Here is a 16,782-nt window from a genome sequence, read left to right on the forward strand (position 1 = left end):
CAGTGGCTTTACTCGTCTTAGCGAAAGCATCCTGTAAGACCCCCGGCCCTGGCTCGGGCAGGGGATAGGACTAGGGGGGAGGAGGGAGAGAAAGAAAGAGGCAGGAAGGGTGGCCAGGGTTCCTTTATTCCTTGGCAAACCCCCATGTCCAGGAGGCGCAAAAGGGCCAGAGGAGAGAAGCCCCGGCTCTGGGGGTGGCTCTCAAGTCCCCAGACGTAATGCGGGAGCCAGTGCTGGAAGCTGGCTCCAGGTAAACAAAGGAACCCAGAGAATCCAAATAAAAGTCCAAAGCCAAGGCCTTTTTTCTAGGAAAAGTCCTCTTTGCTGTCCACAGGAGCCACCTTGCAGACAGTTTTATTCCTTATAGAAAAGCAGTCCATCCCTCTCGCCCTCCCTGCTGTTCAGTGAGCGGGGTGGTTCCCACAGTCCGTCCCCAGTATCTGTCAGCAGTCATCTTCCCCCTCTGATTCTTCTGCCGACTCGGATGCACTCTCGGGCAAGTCATCTCCCATCTGCTGGAACCTTCCAGAATGTGCATCCCACATGTATTTGATGGTGACCTTGAATTCAGCCATCTCATACCCGAAAAGCTTCTGCAAGGGACGCATAAAGGGAACCAATGGTTAGGAGGAGCAAGGGTTGGGATGCCTGGGTGGCTCAGTTGGTTAGGCAGCTGCCTTTGGCTCAGGTCATGATCCCAGGGTCCTGGGACTGAGTCCCACATCGGGCTCCTTGCTCAGTGGGGAGCCTGCTTCTCCCTCTGCCTGCCACTCCCCCTGCTTATGCTTGCTTGCTCTGACAAATAAAATCTAAAAAAAAAAAAAGGAGGAGCAAGGGTAACATGAAGCGGCCAGGGGCCCTGGTGCTACAGCCCGCTGACCGTGGCCAGGGTGGGGTGGGGTGGGGGGACAGACAGACTCACCAGCACACGGGCCTGCTCTGGGGTCAGCACGTCGCCCTCCTTACACACCTCGTGGTCAGACAGCAGGGTCACCACACCTACAGAGAAAGGAACCCTACACGGTGACTTCGGCACAGAGGCCCATGCACAGCTCTCTGCCCACTGCCCAGAGCTGAGAGGGAGCTGGTTGGTCCCCTGTCCTTCCCACCCTCCCGAGCACACTCAGGCTAAACCTGCAAGTGCTCAGCTGCCCAGGAGGGACTGTGGGGGGATGACGGCCCCCTCACGTCCCTTAACTGCTGTGTTCTGGCTGTGAATTACTATCCACTCTTGCCCCGACCAAGAGGTGGTCACTCAGTCCCATTTTCATCTGAGGAAATGGAGACTGGCAGAAATGAGCTGCTCAGCCACAGAGGCCAGAGGGGGTCTGTCAGGTTTGGGAGCTTGTGTTTCCGGCAGCTAAGCTGTGACCTTTCAGCTCCAGGGGTTTCCCCATACCTCTCTTGAGGGCAGTGGGCAGGCCCAGCTGCCTCAGCTGTGGCTCCATGGAGTGGGGGAACTGCTCCAGGGGCCCAGGGTCCAGGGTCACAGTGAAAGTTGCTTTGTTTCCGGCTCGAGCGAAGTCCATTTCCGTGTATTTCGTAAACCACCTCAGGAAAAGACAAGTGGTGGTGGTGGGGTTCCTGAATGGCCCACCAGCCGGGCATGAAGTCAGGCTCCCCTGGCCTCCCCTCCCTGCCCACATTTGCTGCAGACCGCTTGGTGCTGCAGAGAACGAGGACTCAGGAGCAGTGTTCCAGGAACCAGTTTTTACTTGATATCTCCGTCCTGTACAAAGTACCCAGATTATTCCTTCCCTGTTAGTCCTCAAAAACACTTACTCATTCACTTCCTCCTTGGTGCGGTTGGTGAAAAGGAGACCGACCTCACCCCTCAACTTCTTGCTGACCTACAGAACAAAAGTGGGGTCGGCCCAGTCCCATTAGACATATGGCAATATCTGCAGATGTTTTTGGTTGACACAGCTGGGGGGGGCACTACTCTGGGTCTGCAGGTTAAAGGAGAACCGAGCTTTAAGCCAGGCCTTGATCTGCCCGATCCTTCCACAGGCCAGGCCAGAAACTCACTTGATGCAGGTTGTCTTTGTACTCGTCAGCTGGGCTTCGACCCAAGGCCACCATCATCACCTTGTTTTTGCCAAAGAACATCCTAGAGAGAAAAAGGGGTCCGTGAAGGAAGGGCCCCCTCCACCGTCCCCCAGTCAAGGTGTAAACCTGCTCTAGTCCCCAGGAGCCCAAACTCAGGCCCAGGCTGCTGGGCCGCAGGAGGCTTGGCCAGAGGCTCCTACTTCCGTGCAGTCCTGCCGGCTCTCTGTCCACAGCCCAGGACCCCCTTCATTTTTTCCTGCCTACAGACCTCAAACATCCACAGTATTTTGTCTACTGGCCCACTGTGGGTGTTATGTGATCCCCTAGACCCCCAATCTGGATGTATGGAAGAGGCACATTCACTGGTCTGAGGCAGACCAGTCATCACTCGTACCATCACAGATCCAGCCCAAGGACGGGTACCCGCCATATGGCTCATGCAGCCTGCTCTCGGGTCACCGTGTGCATCTTGGAGTATACACCGACATTCTAAAATGGATGGGATGTTCCTAAAAGGACCAGATCCCGGGAGTTAAGGGAGCCCCTTCTCCTGAGGGATCACTGCTCAAACATTCCCTGACCAACTACCCAGTCCTGCCCAAGGAGCTCAATGCAAGACCAGTTTTTAACAGGTAAAAAGTGCCTCTGGAGAACGTGAAGCTTTGTCCTCAGTAAGGTGGTATCTGTGTGACCCAGATACCCAAGGGTCAATAACTGCCCCTGTGCTTTGAGAGCATCCTTGCTTCTTCTCTACGCAGAAGGGCCTTCTTACCGGCTGTGCTTCCAGGCGTTCCGGATGTCCTTCAGCTTGCTGTTCCTCATGTTGGCCACGGAGAAGATGAAAAGGTACTGGTACGTATCCACACATTTTCGAAGCTATGGGACAATTCAGTGGGGTTCTGGAGTTCAAGGGGCAGCATGGGTTGGGCCTCAGATGGGGAAGAATCTGGTCTAGGTCCCTAACAACCGTGGAAGTTTAGAGCTGGAGGCGTCTAGTTGGTTCCTGCTTACTTCCGTTACTGAAGCCAAGATCACGGACTAGAGGGGCTCCCCTGAGGCAAAGTAGGTATGCTCTCAAAGTGCAGGTAAGCTGAGATCCCATGGCCTCCCAGCTTTCTGACTTATCCGTGCCCGGCGTGGAATGGATTGCTTTGCTCTGCTCATTAACTGACAACCCAGAAACACTTAGCTACGCTTGGAAGCTCCTGCTAAATGGAAATATATAAAGGCTCACTCTTTACTCACAACGGGAGGTGGCTCATCGGCCCTGCTGTGCCCACATTGCTGATCGCTTTCTTAAGGAAAAGGAATAATTGTGCTGGAGGAGACTCTCCTCTCACCCAGCCTGTGGCCTGCAGCAGTGTAGACAGTAGGCTGGCGCATTTACTCACATCTGATAACCCCATAGATTTTTTTTTAAAGTTACTTTATGTGGGACTTGAACTCATGACCCCGAGACCAAGAGTCACATGCTCTACCACCTGAGCCAGCTGGGCGCCCGGTGTAACTCCACAGCTGACATTGGGCAGGCTACCAAATCTCTCTAAGCTTCCGTTAGCTAGCTGCAAAACAGTGCTAACTCCTCCCAGGTACGCTGTGAAGATGGAGTGGAACAGCACAGGGAGTACTTAGTGCGGTGCAAAGTGCAGAGTAAGAGCTCGGTCAAAGCTGGAAATCATTACTATGGGAGTTTTTATTGGTGCTGCTGCTGGAGGAAAGAGGACAGAACCAGCACCTCATGGTGGTGTTTTTCTCTCCCCACCCCCCCTTTAAAAAAAAAAAACAAAAAACAATGTTTCCCTGCCAGCCCTCTAGCCACCTTTATAAACCAAATACAAGGTCTGGAACAATAAAAAGAATGAGCTCTTACCTCTTCTATCAGGTTCTGTTTCAGTTCTAAGCCTTTCTTGGCAGTTTTGGTTAAGGAAACTAATAAAAGAAGAGAGAGAGAGGTGATAAGAGACGAATCCAGAGGCCCTGCAGACTCATTTCCATCTTCCCTTTGGCAGCTCAGCTGGACCAAAAGCCAGGGTGAGGGAAGGCAAGGCTATGTGTTCCCAGGGTCCTAAGAGTGCCTACTCTAGTGTTCCTGAGCCTGGACATCCCCTGACATATCTCCTATTACTTAGACAAACCAGATGTTCCTGCATCCCTCTTAGTTCAGCTAAACTAAGAATCTGTACTGCAGTGTGGGGGCAGGGCTTGCTCCTGTTACTGGAGTGCTTTCAGTGGCTGGCTCAGGCGGGTCCCTTTCTGCTCTCTGCCATGGTGCACAGAGAAAATCTTTGGTGGCATCTGCTGGGGAACAATGAATCTGGGGACTCTGTCTCCTCTGCTCTATCTTGTTCTGCAGTTTGGACTCATGGATAAAGTACTGCCTCTCTGGGGAGGGCAAGCACCTCTGCCCAAGAGCTGGGGCTCAATTTCCTCTTATCCAGAAGGGTATGGCATTTGCCAGATCTCACCAGGGCTCCCTCTACAGAACCCAATCATTCCACAAACACTTAACAGAGCATCAAATGCAAAGCTAAGGGTACCCCCCGTAATGGGGCAATTTTTATTCATCCTGCCTGGCATATACGTGGAACAATAATCTCACTGGTCAGGGTAAGGGCAGCACAGGAGAGTAAACACAATGCCCTTGTGCATTTCTCACCACTTCCACTGCTACAACTGTGGACCAAGCCAGCACTACCCTTTCTTGGATTACTGTTGGTCTCGCTCCTTCCAACTTTGCCTTCTCTCCCCACTTTCCCCAGTCTATTATCAATAAGGCAACTAGGGTGATTTTTTTTAAGCTTTTTTAGAGAGGGAGAGGTGGGGGGAGGAGCAGATGGAAAGGGAAAGAGAATCTTTTTTTTTAAAGATTTTATTTATCTATTTGACAGAGAGAGGGAACACAAGCAGGGGGAGTGGGAAAGGGAGAAGCAGGCTCCCCGCCAAGTAAGGAGCCCGATGCAGGGCTCAATCCCAGGACCCTGGGACCATGACCTGAGCAGAAGGCAGATGCTTAACAACTGAGCCACCCAGGGGCCCCTGGAAGAGAATCTTAAGCAGGCTCCACCCCCAGCACAGAACCTGAAGTGGGGCTCCATCCCACCACCCTGAGATCATGACCTGAACCAAAACCAAGAGTCTGACGCTCAACCGACTGAGCCATCAAGGTGCCCCTAGGGTGATCTTTTAAAATTTAAACCATGTCGGGGTCCCTGGGGGGCTCAGTCAGTTAAGTGTCTGACTTTGGCTCAGGTCATGATCTCAGGGTCCTGGGATTGAGCCCTGTGTTGGGCTCCCTGCTCAGCAGAGTCTGCTTGTCCCTCTCCCTCTGCTCCTCCCCCCGCTCGTGTTCCGTCTGTCTCTCAAATAAATAAAATCCTTAAAAAAAAAAAAAAGTAAACCATATCCATCTCTGCTCAAGCTCTCGGATGGCTACCCACTGCACCTGGGTGTGAAAGCCAATTCCTCGGGAAGGTTTATAATGCCCAACCTACTCCCTCTTCTTTGTGTACTCTGCTCCAGCCACACTGGCCTCTTGCCCCAGAACACATCAAACGTGCTCTCAATACAGTCCCTTTGCCCTTTATCTTCCCTCTCCTTGGAACACTACGCTCTGGGGTAACTCCGTGGATGGCTCACTTCCTTTCTTTAGGTTTCTGCCTATTTGTCAGCTCATCAGAGACGTTCTCTGGTTGCACTAAACGAAATAACATCACTTTTTTTTTTTAGTTTTTTTTTTTTTTAAGATTTTACTTATTTGAGACAGAATGAGAGAGAGAGAGAGAGAGCACATGAAAGGGGGGAGGGTCAGAGGGAGAAGCAGGTTCCTTGCTGAGCAGGGAGCCCGATGCGGGACTCGATCCAGGGACTCCAGGATCATGACCTGAGCCGAAGGCAGTCGCTTAACCAACTGAGCCACCCAGGCGCCCCGAAATAACATCACTTCTTTATCTCACTTTTAGTCCGTGAGACTCATCACGATCTGACTTGATTCGACTTTTGGTGTTTTGGGGAGGATATATTTCCTATGTCTAAAACTTTAAGCTCAATGAGGACTCTAGGCTTTCCTTACTGTAACTGCTGTATCCGCCCAACGCCTACAGTGCCAGGCCCCTAAGTACCTGTTTCAGCCTGGGTGAAAGAGACTACCACATAGTAGTCAGGAATGGTCTCTCAGGAGGTGCCTTATGAACTGACAACTGAAACAGACCAAACCACATGAAGATCTAAGCGTAAACATGCCACGCAGAAGCAACTGCAAGCAAAAGGGCCAGAGCCGGGACTAAACCTTCCCAAAGGAAAGACGGCCAGGGTGGTGGGAGCGCAGAGAGCGAAGGGAGAAAGGCTGAAGTGGGAAAAGTGGGTCAAGGCGAGATCGGGCGCAGTCCGGGCGCTCAAAAGCTGTTTTCCGGCCTAGTAAGCCTTGGAAGGGCACCCGAGGACCGGCAGTCTCCGCTCCCCTGACCCGACCAGGCTCCAACCCCCTCCGGTGCGCCAGCGGCCACGAAGCCCTGTCGCAGTTTCAAGAGAGCCGGCGGAGTTCCTCGCGCACTCCCCGACGTCCCACTCGGTGCCCCTCAAGCCCCCACCGCAGCCGGCACCCTGCCGGCGGAGCTGCCCATCGGGTCTCGAAGACCCCTCGCTCACCTTTCTTGTCGCGCTTGGATTTGGGCATCGCGCTGCAGCCACATGCGGCGGAAGGCGGTGCTGCCTGCTAGGACCCCGGCGGCGCGGGGGCCTATGGGACGGCCCTCGGGGGCTGCCCCCACGCGTGCCTGACCCAATCCGCGCCGCAGCCCGCCTGTCCCCGCCCGGCTGTCTCCAGGGCGACTTCCCGCGCGCCCGGGGGCCTCCGAGCCCTGAGTGCCTCGGCGAGGGCTTCGCAGGAGGTCCCAACTCTATGGTCTGCGGAGGCGGAGCCTGCGGTCCGGTGCCTGACGGGCCGGCGGCGGGCCGACCCAGGCTCCTATCATGGCGGCGGCGGTCGCGGCTCTCCGGCTCTGGCTCTGGGCTGCCTTGCTTGTCCTTGCGGCCGCGGTCTACGAAGACCAAGTGGGCAAGTTTGATTGGTACGTGCGTGTGGGGCCTGTTGGGGAAATGTATGGCTATTTTGTCAGTACCAGCCTTGTGCCTGCTACAAGGAGGACGGGGTTACAGGCAGCAGGACTGGCTGCAGAACTTGTGGGGCCCAGTGCAAAATGAAAATGTGGGACCCCCCCCCCCCGTTAAAAAGTTAAAGAGGTTTAAGATGGCCACAACAGGGGCACCTGGGTGGCTCGGTCGTTGGGCGTCTGCCTTCGGCTCGGGTCGTGGTCCCAGGGTCCTGGGATCGAGCCCCGCATCGGGTTGCCTGCTCGGCGGGAAGCCTGCTTCTCTCTCTTCCACTCACCCTGCTTGTGTTCCCTCTCTCGCTGTGTCTCTCTCTGTCAGTTAAATAAAATCTTAAAAAAAAAAAAAAAAAAAAAGATGGCCACAACAGAGCATTAAACGGAGCGTCAGGGGCGCTTTTAAGCCAGTCTCTGTGTGACAGGTTGCAGGTTCGTGAAACGGGCCCTGACATTCAAGCATGCTTGGGGTTCTGGTCAGAGGGCACCGTTCCTTCCTCCCCGTCAGGCCCTGTTTCTATGACTGTCAGGTTTCTGATCTACTGGGTGTCGGGGGTCGACAGCCCCTCAGTGAACTCTCATTCTTCCTCGAATTGGCATCTCTTGGGTATGTGAACAGGGGCTTGGGTCTTACCACGAATCCTAAACCGAGTGCCCTTTCTCCTCTCTTTCAGCCCAACCTGGTCCTGGGCTCAGAACAGGGCCAGCAAGTCTCACATCAGCTGGAGGTGCCATTCATAGAGATGCCATTTACTCATTCACTTACTCAGTGTTCCCTCCCTCCTGCCCCCTTCCTTAAGGCCCCGCAGTTAAGGTGTACTTTTGCTGGAGACTAAATTTTGGCACTTAAGGGTTGTGTGACTTGAGAAAGTGACTTATCTGCTCTGTGCCAAGGTTTCTTTATCTGTAAAATGGGCTTATTCATAGTTCATTATTGCCTACAGTAGTTGTAAGGATGAATGAGATCATTCTTTGAAGTTAGCACAATGCCTGGCTCATAGAGTACAGTTAGCGTTACGCATTGTTATCTCTATTCAGAGAACAGTTTATTCTTCAGAGCCTAGCTCAGATACCTCCTCCTCTGTGAAGTCTTTTCTGTATCAGATACATTGATTCCCGTATTTGTTGCTTGCCTGTAATATGCCAACAATTGTTCTAGGTGCTGTGGATAGAGAGATAAGAAGGAGCTCAGTCTGGTGGGGCAGTTGTGTATGTATGACAGTGGGATAAATGCAACATAAGTCGTATTTTTAATGATGTGGGCAAATGCTCACAATGTAACGTGCATATTACCCATATATAGCCTATATGTTAATGTTGTATGATTCCAACTTAGTGGAATACTAGATATATATAATTCACAAATAGAAAAGTAAACAGGAGGAAATATCCTGAAACATTAAAAAGTTTATGGTGGTGGCATTTAGGCATTTTAAATCTTTAAAAATACTTTTATGTATTTTTCACATTTTCTACAATGAGCAGACATTACTTTAATTCTTCTTCTTTTTTTCTTTTTTTTTTTAGAGAAAGAGCATGAGCGGGAAAGGGGCAAAGGGAGGGGAAGAGAGAGAGAGAGTCCTAAGCAGACTCCATGCTCAGTGATACAGGGCTTGATCTCACGACCCTGAGATCATGACCTGAGCCGAAATCAAGAGTGGGACGCTTAATTGAGGCACCTAAGCGCCCCGAGCAGGCATTACTTTTACAGTCCAGATAAAATATAACAATATTTTGAAAGAGAGCATGGGAATTAGAGTCAGAAGATCTTAGTCTTGTGTTTTATTTCTGACTGTAATTACTTGATCCCAACAGACCTTAGTTTACTTATCTGTAAAATGAGAGTAATAATTTTTCCTTTTAAAATAAAGTAATAACGCTTATCCTATACATTTCATAGAGTGTTAAATGGATATAGTGAGAATTAAGTATGTGAAAATACAGATAGAAATTGTCAAACATCCTCTAAGCCTGTGTCTCTACTCTCTGCTTAGTTTCTTTCCTTTTTTTTAATCAGACCAAACAACATCACAAGAGAAATTTCATATAGATGCCACGTGTGTTTAGTTTGCCAGAGATGAGAGTACTTTTTCCTTAACAGCAGTGTGCAAGCACCTCCTGTGTACTTGGTAGTGTGCCATTCAAAGCTAATTATATTCCCTTTATGCTTAGAGAAGCGTGTTGAAAGTGATGGGATATGTTCCAAGGAAAGTATGAGTAATGAATCAAGTGGATCCTGAACATGGAGTGGGCTCGAAAAGGCTGTAGAAAACAGAAGCCTGACCCAGTCTGTTTCTGTAGAAACAGAAACCCAACCCAGTTTCGATGGAAAATTTGCATGAGTTTTTTCTTCAGGGATCAGTGAAAATAGAAGGGCAAGTTGGATTGTATGCTTGTGGACAACAGGCTTTGTGTCTGTTCCCTCGTGTAATAGTCCCACTATTAATGAATACAGAGAGGACTAATGTTTGTTCCAGTAGGATTTAGGCCAGGTGTTCTTTTGGGTGGCACTTGAGATAATATGTGCTTGCATTTAGAAGTAAGGCTTGTGGGGGCACCTGGGTGGCTCCGCTGGTTAAGCATCTGCCTTGGCTCAGGTCATGATACCAGGGTCCTGGGATTGAGCCCTGAGTTGGGCTCTGCACTCAGCATGGAGTCTGCTTGTCCCTCTCCCTCTCCCCCTCCCCCTGCTCGCTCTCTCTGTCTTTCTCTTTCTCTCTCAAATAAATAAATAAAATCTTAAAAAAAAAAAAAGAAGTAAGACTTGTGCTGCTTATCTCTTAGGGTGTATCCTCTCTTCTTATTCCCTTGGCTTCTGACTCCGTTGCATAGAAATCTTGCTTTTGGTCAGATCTCATTAACGGACATTCCTCACATGTCCTAAGATAGGTCTTTTCCCACAGCATTTTATGCAGGGATGATTTTGGCCCCTCACATTTCTCTGTCCTCTTCCTTAGGAGACAGCAGTATGTTGGGAAGCTCAAGTTTGCCTCCTTGGAATTTTCCCCTGGATCCAAGAAGTTGGTTGTGGCCACAGAGAAGAATGTGATTGCAGCATTAAATTCTCGAACTGGGGAGATATGTGAGTGACCTGCATAGGCCGGTTAGCTTGGGATGGAATGGCTGACCATAGTGAATCCAGAATGGCCCATGGCTTTTGTAGTCTTCCTGGCTGCTTCCCAAGTAAGGGACATGTTGCCGAAAGATGCATCTCTTACTGGATTCTGATACTTGTTTTTCAGTTGTGTTGTTTTTGAATATCAGCTATTTTCCTATAACTGGCCTTTTTTTAGCCCCTCAGCCTGAGTCCAAAGAGTTCTTAAGATATTATTTCAAAATATTTTTCTATTTCTCTTTTCTACTCTGCAGTAAAGATTTGGATGCCCCCTTTAAATTACTTATGCTGCTTTTATGGATGTTTTTAGGCACGAAATTATGGAAATATAATTTACGATCACTATTTTTCTTGTGAATCATAGAGATTCTGTTAGTTTTGTCATTCATTTATAAGTTTGGGGTGGTAGAGGGTATGGGAAGTGAGGAGACTTCAGATTGGGACAGGAGTGGCTCCTCTCAAACATTCCTCCCCTCGTTACCCAGTGAGTATGAAGGGATCATTGCCAGTTAGGTGTAATCCTTCTCTTCCTCGAAATAAAATTAGATACCGCAGTGCAAAGACCTCTTTGATTCTCTCCTACCTGTCTTCTTGGATGCCTCTCTCCAGTTTATAGTAATGTCTGACTCTCGTGTCTCTCAGTGTGGCGCCATGTTGACAAGGGCACGGCAGAAGGGGCTGTGGATGCCATGCTGCTCTACGGACAAGGTAAGCAAAGTCCTGCTTGGTCTCTATCGTGGTGTTGGCTCCATCTCCCCGTTCCTCGGTTCCTTCCTTTGTACTGGGTCTGCTAGGGAAAGCAGAAGGGGTGTTCCCAAAAGAAAAGGACAGGTATTTCAAATAACTTCTATTTGCATCCATACCTCAGATGTGCGACCATTGCTCCCAGACCATCAGAGGAGGCCACAGAGCACCAGTTGGGGAGGTGACTTCACCATGGTCTTTTCTCTTCCAGATGCAATCACTGTGTCCAATGGAGGACGGATCATGCGTTCCTGGGAGACTAACATTGGGGGCCTGAACTGGGAGATTACCTTGGACAGTGGCAGGTAGAGGGCAAGAAGCTGTATTTCATCTAGGCTTGGCTCGAGGCTTTGCTAGAACACAGGTCTGCGTGGACAGCAATTCAGGATCTTAAGTTTTGTTTTGTTTTTTTTTTAAGATTTTATTTATTTATTTGAGACAGAGAATGAGAAACAGACAGCATGAGAGGGAGGAGGGTCAGAGGGAGAAGCAGACTCCCCACTGAGCAGGGAGCCCGACGTGGGACTCGATCCCAGGACTCCAGGATCATGACCTGAGCCGAAGGCAGTCGCTTAACCAACTGAGCCACCCAGGCGCCCCCCCCTTTAAAAAAAATTTTTTTTTAAGGTTTTATTTATTTATTTGAGAGAGAGAATGAGAGACAGAGAGCATGAGAGGGAGGAGGGTCAGAGGGAGAAGCAGACTCCCAGCAATTCAGGATCTTTTGACATTTTTTTTGCACGGGCCATTGAAGAGCCAAAGAACATCAAACACCCCACGTTTTGATGCTGAGGCCATGGAACACGTGGTTACTCTGCCAGTGTTTATTGAGCACCTGTTAGGTGCAGAGCTCTGTGCTAGGTGCAATATTTATCCTTGCCCTTGAATGCTGCTCCTAATTGTACCGTGACGTGAGAACTCTGAATGTCCTAGGTATAGGAGTGTAATATAAACCTTTCAGTGTTTTACTTTTATGTTGAGAGAACAGCTTGGGCTGCTGCTACGTCTTTGCTGGGGTTGTTTCAATTATAGGGTCGTTGCAATGGGGTACACCTTTTTTTTTTTTTTTTTAAAGATTATTTATTTGAGAGAGTGAGAATGAGAGAGAGAGAGTACATGAGAGGGGGGAGGGTCAGAGGGAGAAGCAGGCTCCTCGCTGAGCAGGGAGCCCGATGCGGGACTCGATCCCGGGACTCCGGGATCATGACCTGAGCCGAAGGCAATCGCTTAACCAACTGAGCCACCCAGGCGCCCTGGGGTACACCTCTTCTGATAGTAATTTATACTTGGCGCGCCCCCAGGCAGTGGGAACCCACATGTGACCGTGAGAAGGTTTCTGTCATCAAGAAACACATGGTCAGCTGGGGGAGGCAGGCATGTAGGCTGTAATGACAGCACGGGGTGAAGGATGCCGTGGTGGAGGGACAGCCTGCCTGCTGGGAAGTCCTAGGGGAAGGAGGGGCTTCACGGGGCTTCAGGGAGGCAGTAGAGCGGAGTGGTAGAAAGCGCAGCCTCCCAGGTCAGCTCACCAGAAACGGAGCCGGTATGAGGATCCTGATGCGTTTGACCCCAAGGCCTGTTTTCTTACCTAGCAAGCTACAGTGGTGGTGTTCCAGACTGCTCTGCTCTGAGACCCTGGAGGTGCCGGGCAGTGCTTACCCCTGCACCTGTGCTCAGTTTCCAGGCACTTGGGCTGGTAGGCCTGCAGGAATCAGTGAGGTACATTGCAGTCCTGAAGAAGACCACTCTTGCCCTGCATCATCTCTCCAGTGGGCACCTCAAGTGGGTGGAACATCTCCCCGAAAGGTAAGGCCACCTTCCCACCGAGTGATGGCTGCCTTGTCCTGCTCTCTACAAGCTCCTGTTTCTCCCTGAGGGTTGAAGTGTTTGTTCTGACTCAGGCTCTCCTTATGTTGGCATCGTGTGTTGGGCTCACTAGATGTAGGCCGGCACTCAAAGGCTGTGCTCCTTCTGGCATTTCCTTTGCAGTGAGGAGAAAATTCTCAAACTGGGCACTAGAGACAGTCCAGCAAGGGGAATGGCTCCTTGCTTACGGTCATAGCACTCTGGGCTTTCTGACTTCCAGTTCAAGTCCGACTGAGCCTTTCATTCTGTTATGAATCAGAACAACTCAAGAAGAGCCCAGGGTAGGGGCGCCTGGGTGGCTCAGTCGTTAAGCGTCTGCCTTCGGCTCAGGTCATGATCCCAGGGTCCTGGGATCGAGCCCCGCATCGGGTTCCCTGCTCCGCGGGAAGCCTGCTTCTCCCTCTCCCACTCCCGCTGCTTGTGTTCCCTCTCTCGCTGTATCTCTCTCTGTCAAATAAATAAAAAAATCTTAAAAAAAAAAAAAAAAAAGAAGAGCCCAGGGTAGGGACTGAGGGAGGTTTGAGATGGTTTCCAGAGGTCCTATTTGTGGAAAGCATTGACGCTGGGAAGGATCAGGATAGAGGGAGGAAAGGAAAAGATTTGCTCAGACCTGTGACCATTTTCAGGGTGTAAAAACTCAAATTTGAATGTGGCCAAGTGCATGGCACCCCTGAGCAAAGCAGGCCCAGTGGGGATTGCTGGCAGCTGCAGTGTGCCTGGCTTACCTCCAGGGGGCAGCCGTACTTAGCCAATTGGCGCCCTATAGGTATGCCTAGCGGTGTCTCTCCTACTTTTTTTTTTTTTTTAAGATTTTATTTATATATTTGACAGAGAGAGACACAGCAAGAGAGGGAACACAAGCAGGGGGAGTGGGAGAGGGAGCAGCAGGCTTCCCGCTGAGCAGGGAGCCCGATGCGGGGCTCGATCCCAGGACCCTGGGATCATGACCTGAGTCGAAGGCAGACGCTTAACGACTGAGCCACCCAGGCGCCCCGCCTCTCCTACTTTTTAAGGAGAGCTAGAAATCTGATTTTTACATGTAAAGTCTCAGTTCTAAATGTTGATGACTATTAAAAAAACAAAACAAAACTGGGAGCCAAACAAATCCTACTTGGGGACTGCTAGGTTGTGACTAGAGGACCCTTGAGGGTGGGCCTGTGGCTGAAGCTGTTGCTCCTTGCTTTTTTTCCCCTCTCTTAGTGACAGCATCCATTACCAGATGATGTATTCCTACGGGTCTGGGGTGGTGTGGGCCCTCGGAGTTGTTCCCTTCAGCCACGTGAACATCGTCAAGTTTAATGTGGAAGATGGAGAGATTGTTCAGCAGGTACGGCCAGGCGTCTGGCTTGAGGAGCCTTGCAGATTGTGGAGGGGAATAGATGGAGCCCTTCTTTGCCTCGGGGAACCAGGGAACTTGGCAGATGCGAAAGCCATCCATGGTCCCTGATTCTGATCACTTGGAAGTTGCTTTCTCCTCATGGAGCATTTGTTTAAAGCCCTCACATTCATGCATGGTGCTCCCCTGTGGTGGCTGGAAAACTATGTAGGTTTTTTTCATCGCCTGCGAGTTTCTTAGGAGGTAATACTCTGAAATAGTGATAGGAAACCACGTATGTCAAACACGGGAGAGAAACGGTTGTCTGAAGTATTGTCCTAAAAATGACCTGGTATATTTTTCCAGTGACCAGAAAGGAAACCCTGATTTTCCTCAGTTTTGGAGCTCTCAAGAAGTTGGGAGGGATGGGAGGAAGTCCTTTGGAACCAGCCGTGAAGAACCTTCGAGCTTAGCCCCTGTGAGATTGGTGGGGACCTTGCTGATCAGCAGGAAGGAAGATGTAAACATTCTCACAAACCTCCTGCTGCGATGTCTTTCCTGTAGGTCAGGGTGTCAACCCCTTGGCTTCAGAGTCTCACTGGAGCCTGTGGTGTGGTGGATGAGGCTGTCCTGGTGTGCCCTGACCCGAGCTCACGGTCCCTCCAGACCTTGGCCCTGGAGACGGAGTGGGAGTTGAGACAGATCCCACTGCAGGTGAGAGGTAGTGTTGCTGCTCCCTGGCCCAAGGCCTTGCCTTTGTTGCTTAGAAAAGTCTTTCTCCCAGTGACACTGCTTCCTTCCTGAGCCTTGGCAGTTGTTGGGAGAAGGTTAGGCTTCTGGCTGAACTGGTGTAGGGGAAATGGGCCTTCTTTCTCTTTAGGGAGCCTGGATGGGGGCTTCTGGAGCCACATGCCAAGGCCTAGTTACTTTCACTGGCAAAGTGGGGCCGAGGAAGGAGGCCTGGGACGGATTAGTGGATCAGTGACTTGCCCGAATGTAGCCCTAATCCTCTTTCTTCTTGCCCTTCAGTCTCTTGACTTAGAATTTGCAGGTGGATTCCAGCCCCGGGTCCTGCCCACACAGCCCAACCCAGTGGATCCTTCTCGGGCCCAGTTCTTCCTGCAGTTATCCCCGAGCCACTATGCTCTGCTGCAGTACCATCACGGAGTCCTGAGTCTGCTCAAAACCTTCCCACAGGTAACTGCAGGCAGCATGGTGCTAGGATTCGGGAGGATCTAGCCAAGATGTGCTACTGGAAAGCCCTGCCTCTGAATCTGTAGGTGTTTGCTCTGGATCCAGACATCTCTCTGTGTGTGGTTTGAGAAGGGTTCGCTTTTGAGCAGAAACGGAATACCTTTTCTTCTGAGAGTCACAAAGTATCTTTAGAGTAAAAGTGGCGCCTTCTCTGAGTCCACAGGAGAGTGGGGATGTTAATTCAAGCTTCCCTATGGATACTAAGAACAGTATGAGATTGAGGGCCAGTGTGTGCCTGTGTTGGAGGTAGGGGAAGGGCCTGTTTTCAGCTATAGATGCCCTTGGGGCCTCCCTCTGTTCTCAGGTGCCCTGGCTGCTGTGCTTCCAAGTCAGGAGCACTTTCAGCTCCAAGGCCGAGGGACCTCCCTGTAGAGATGCTCCTCTGTGAGGCCGCTGGCTGGTATAGCCCCATTTAGGAACTGACACTTTGCTTTATTCCTAGGCTGCCCTCGTGAGCTTTGCCACCACTGGGGAGAAGACAGTGGCTGCAGTCGTGACTTGTCGCAGTGAAATGGTGAGTACCGAGAGTAACAGCTAGCGCTTGGGGGTTCTCCTTCCTTATGTCTCCCAGGAGCCCTGAGAACTAAAAGTCGGGGCAGTTTGAACCCAGGGGGCAGGCAGCTGTTGAGAAGTAAGTTCTCACTTGCTCTATAGCGCTTTCAGCATCAGCAGCCCCCTTGTCCCCAGGAGTGGGACCCTCATAGTACAACCCCACTTTCATTTGAGGCTGTTAGGAGCTACATAGGCTCTGCGAGCAGGAGTGAGGGGTGACGTTTGTCTTCTCCCAGGTGCTAAGATGACACAGAAGAGAGGGCTTCATTTCGGTGACTGGGGGGTGACCCTGTGGGTTAAATGTTCTCTTCTGTCTTCCTCTTCTCCCTAGCAGAAGCCTAGTGGTTCTGAAGATGGGTCACTGGGGAGCTTTGCGGAGAAGCCCAGTGCTCAGGTACGGTGTGGCATTGGGCAATGTACAGGACCTGGGCCTCCAGGGAGGCTGGGAGTGGGTCTCCCGGAGTTATCAGCCTCAGATGGGGTTTGCCGCTCGCTGTAAATCATGCTTGTCTGGATCCTTTGTAGTTGGGATGTCTGAAGTAGAATCCCTAGAACCTGTTCTTAACCACTTTTTTCTCTGGCTCTGTTGCCCCGTGTCTTCTGCGCCCCTGGCTCGTGTTGCTGAGCGGTGATCTGTGCGGTTGGGCTGGAGTGGAGCGTGGGCCCCCGGGCGGCGTGCATCTGCTCTGTCTTCTGCTCCTGAGCTCTTCTGAAGAGCTTTGTGATTTCCTTGCTGGGGTCCTCCTTCTCTTGGGGAAGTCTACTGCGCTGTACTGACTTCCTTC

General features: G+C 50.9%; 2 protein-coding genes across 12 annotated transcripts in view; one reads left to right on the top strand and one right to left on the bottom strand.

The window, feature by feature from the left end:
• Positions 1–108: 108 nt before the first annotated feature.
• On the bottom strand, positions 109–6,856 carry MRTO4 (MRT4 homolog, ribosome maturation factor). Of its 3 annotated transcripts, none has more exons than XM_045898575.3 (8): positions 6,694–6,856; positions 3,920–3,978; positions 2,822–2,925; positions 2,029–2,110; positions 1,783–1,850; positions 1,400–1,584; positions 923–999; positions 109–593 (listed from the first exon to the last, which is right to left on the bottom strand). In XM_045898575.3, exons 1-8 carry the CDS (start codon positions 6,719–6,721, stop codon positions 444–446), a joined length of 753 nt encoding a protein of 250 aa, XP_045754531.1. In that variant the 5' UTR covers positions 6,722–6,856; the 3' UTR covers positions 109–443. The 3 variants fall into 3 exon arrangements, with proteins under 3 accessions (XP_045754531.1, XP_045754532.1, XP_064445918.1); XM_045898576.3 differs by having other exon boundaries at positions 1,400–1,551; positions 6,694–6,850; XM_064589848.1 differs by having other exon boundaries at positions 2,822–2,948; positions 6,694–6,745.
• A 66-nt stretch (positions 6,857–6,922) lies between these two features.
• EMC1 (ER membrane protein complex subunit 1) overlaps positions 6,923–16,782 on the top strand; it is a 29,747-nt gene continuing 19,887 nt past the window's right edge. For 3 of the 9 annotated variants that reach the window (XM_045898567.3, XM_054513112.2, XM_045898574.3), the window contains exons 1-10: positions 6,926–7,115; positions 10,109–10,233; positions 10,909–10,974; positions 11,222–11,315; positions 12,688–12,816; positions 14,077–14,203; positions 14,756–14,905; positions 15,221–15,388; positions 15,888–15,959; positions 16,329–16,391. In XM_045898567.3, coding sequence (XP_045754523.1) covers positions 7,018–7,115; positions 10,109–10,233; positions 10,909–10,974; positions 11,222–11,315; positions 12,688–12,816; positions 14,077–14,203; positions 14,756–14,905; positions 15,221–15,388; positions 15,888–15,959; positions 16,329–16,391 — 1,092 coding nt within the window. In that variant the 5' untranslated portion in view covers positions 6,926–7,017. Of the gene's footprint in view, positions 7,116–10,108; positions 10,234–10,908; positions 10,975–11,221; positions 11,316–12,687; positions 12,817–14,076; positions 14,204–14,755; positions 14,906–15,220; positions 15,389–15,887; positions 15,960–16,328; positions 16,392–16,782 lie in introns of all 9 variants that reach the window. The other 6 variants (XM_054513111.2, XM_054513109.2, XM_054513110.2 and 3 more) reach the window with 6 other exon arrangements.

The sequence above is a fragment of the Mirounga angustirostris genome, unplaced genomic scaffold (assembly GCF_029215605.1).
Source record: "Mirounga angustirostris isolate CCGP_5_RB_7025 unplaced genomic scaffold, mMirAng1.0.hap1 SCAF_4, whole genome shotgun sequence".
Lineage (NCBI taxonomy): Eukaryota > Metazoa > Chordata > Mammalia > Carnivora > Phocidae > Mirounga > Mirounga angustirostris.

Coding starts and splice junctions, on each gene's coding strand:
- MRTO4 (XM_045898575.3), bottom strand. CDS start 6,721: ATGCCCAAATCCAAGCGCGACAAGAAAG. Junction 2,111..2,821: donor AACGCCTGGAAGCACAGCCG/GTAAGAAGGCCC, acceptor TTTTCTCTCTAG/GATGTTCTTTGGCAAAAACA. Junction 1,000..1,399: donor GCCCACTGCCCTCAAGAGAG/GTATGGGGAAAC, acceptor CTTTCTCTGTAG/GTGTGGTGACCCTGCTGTCT.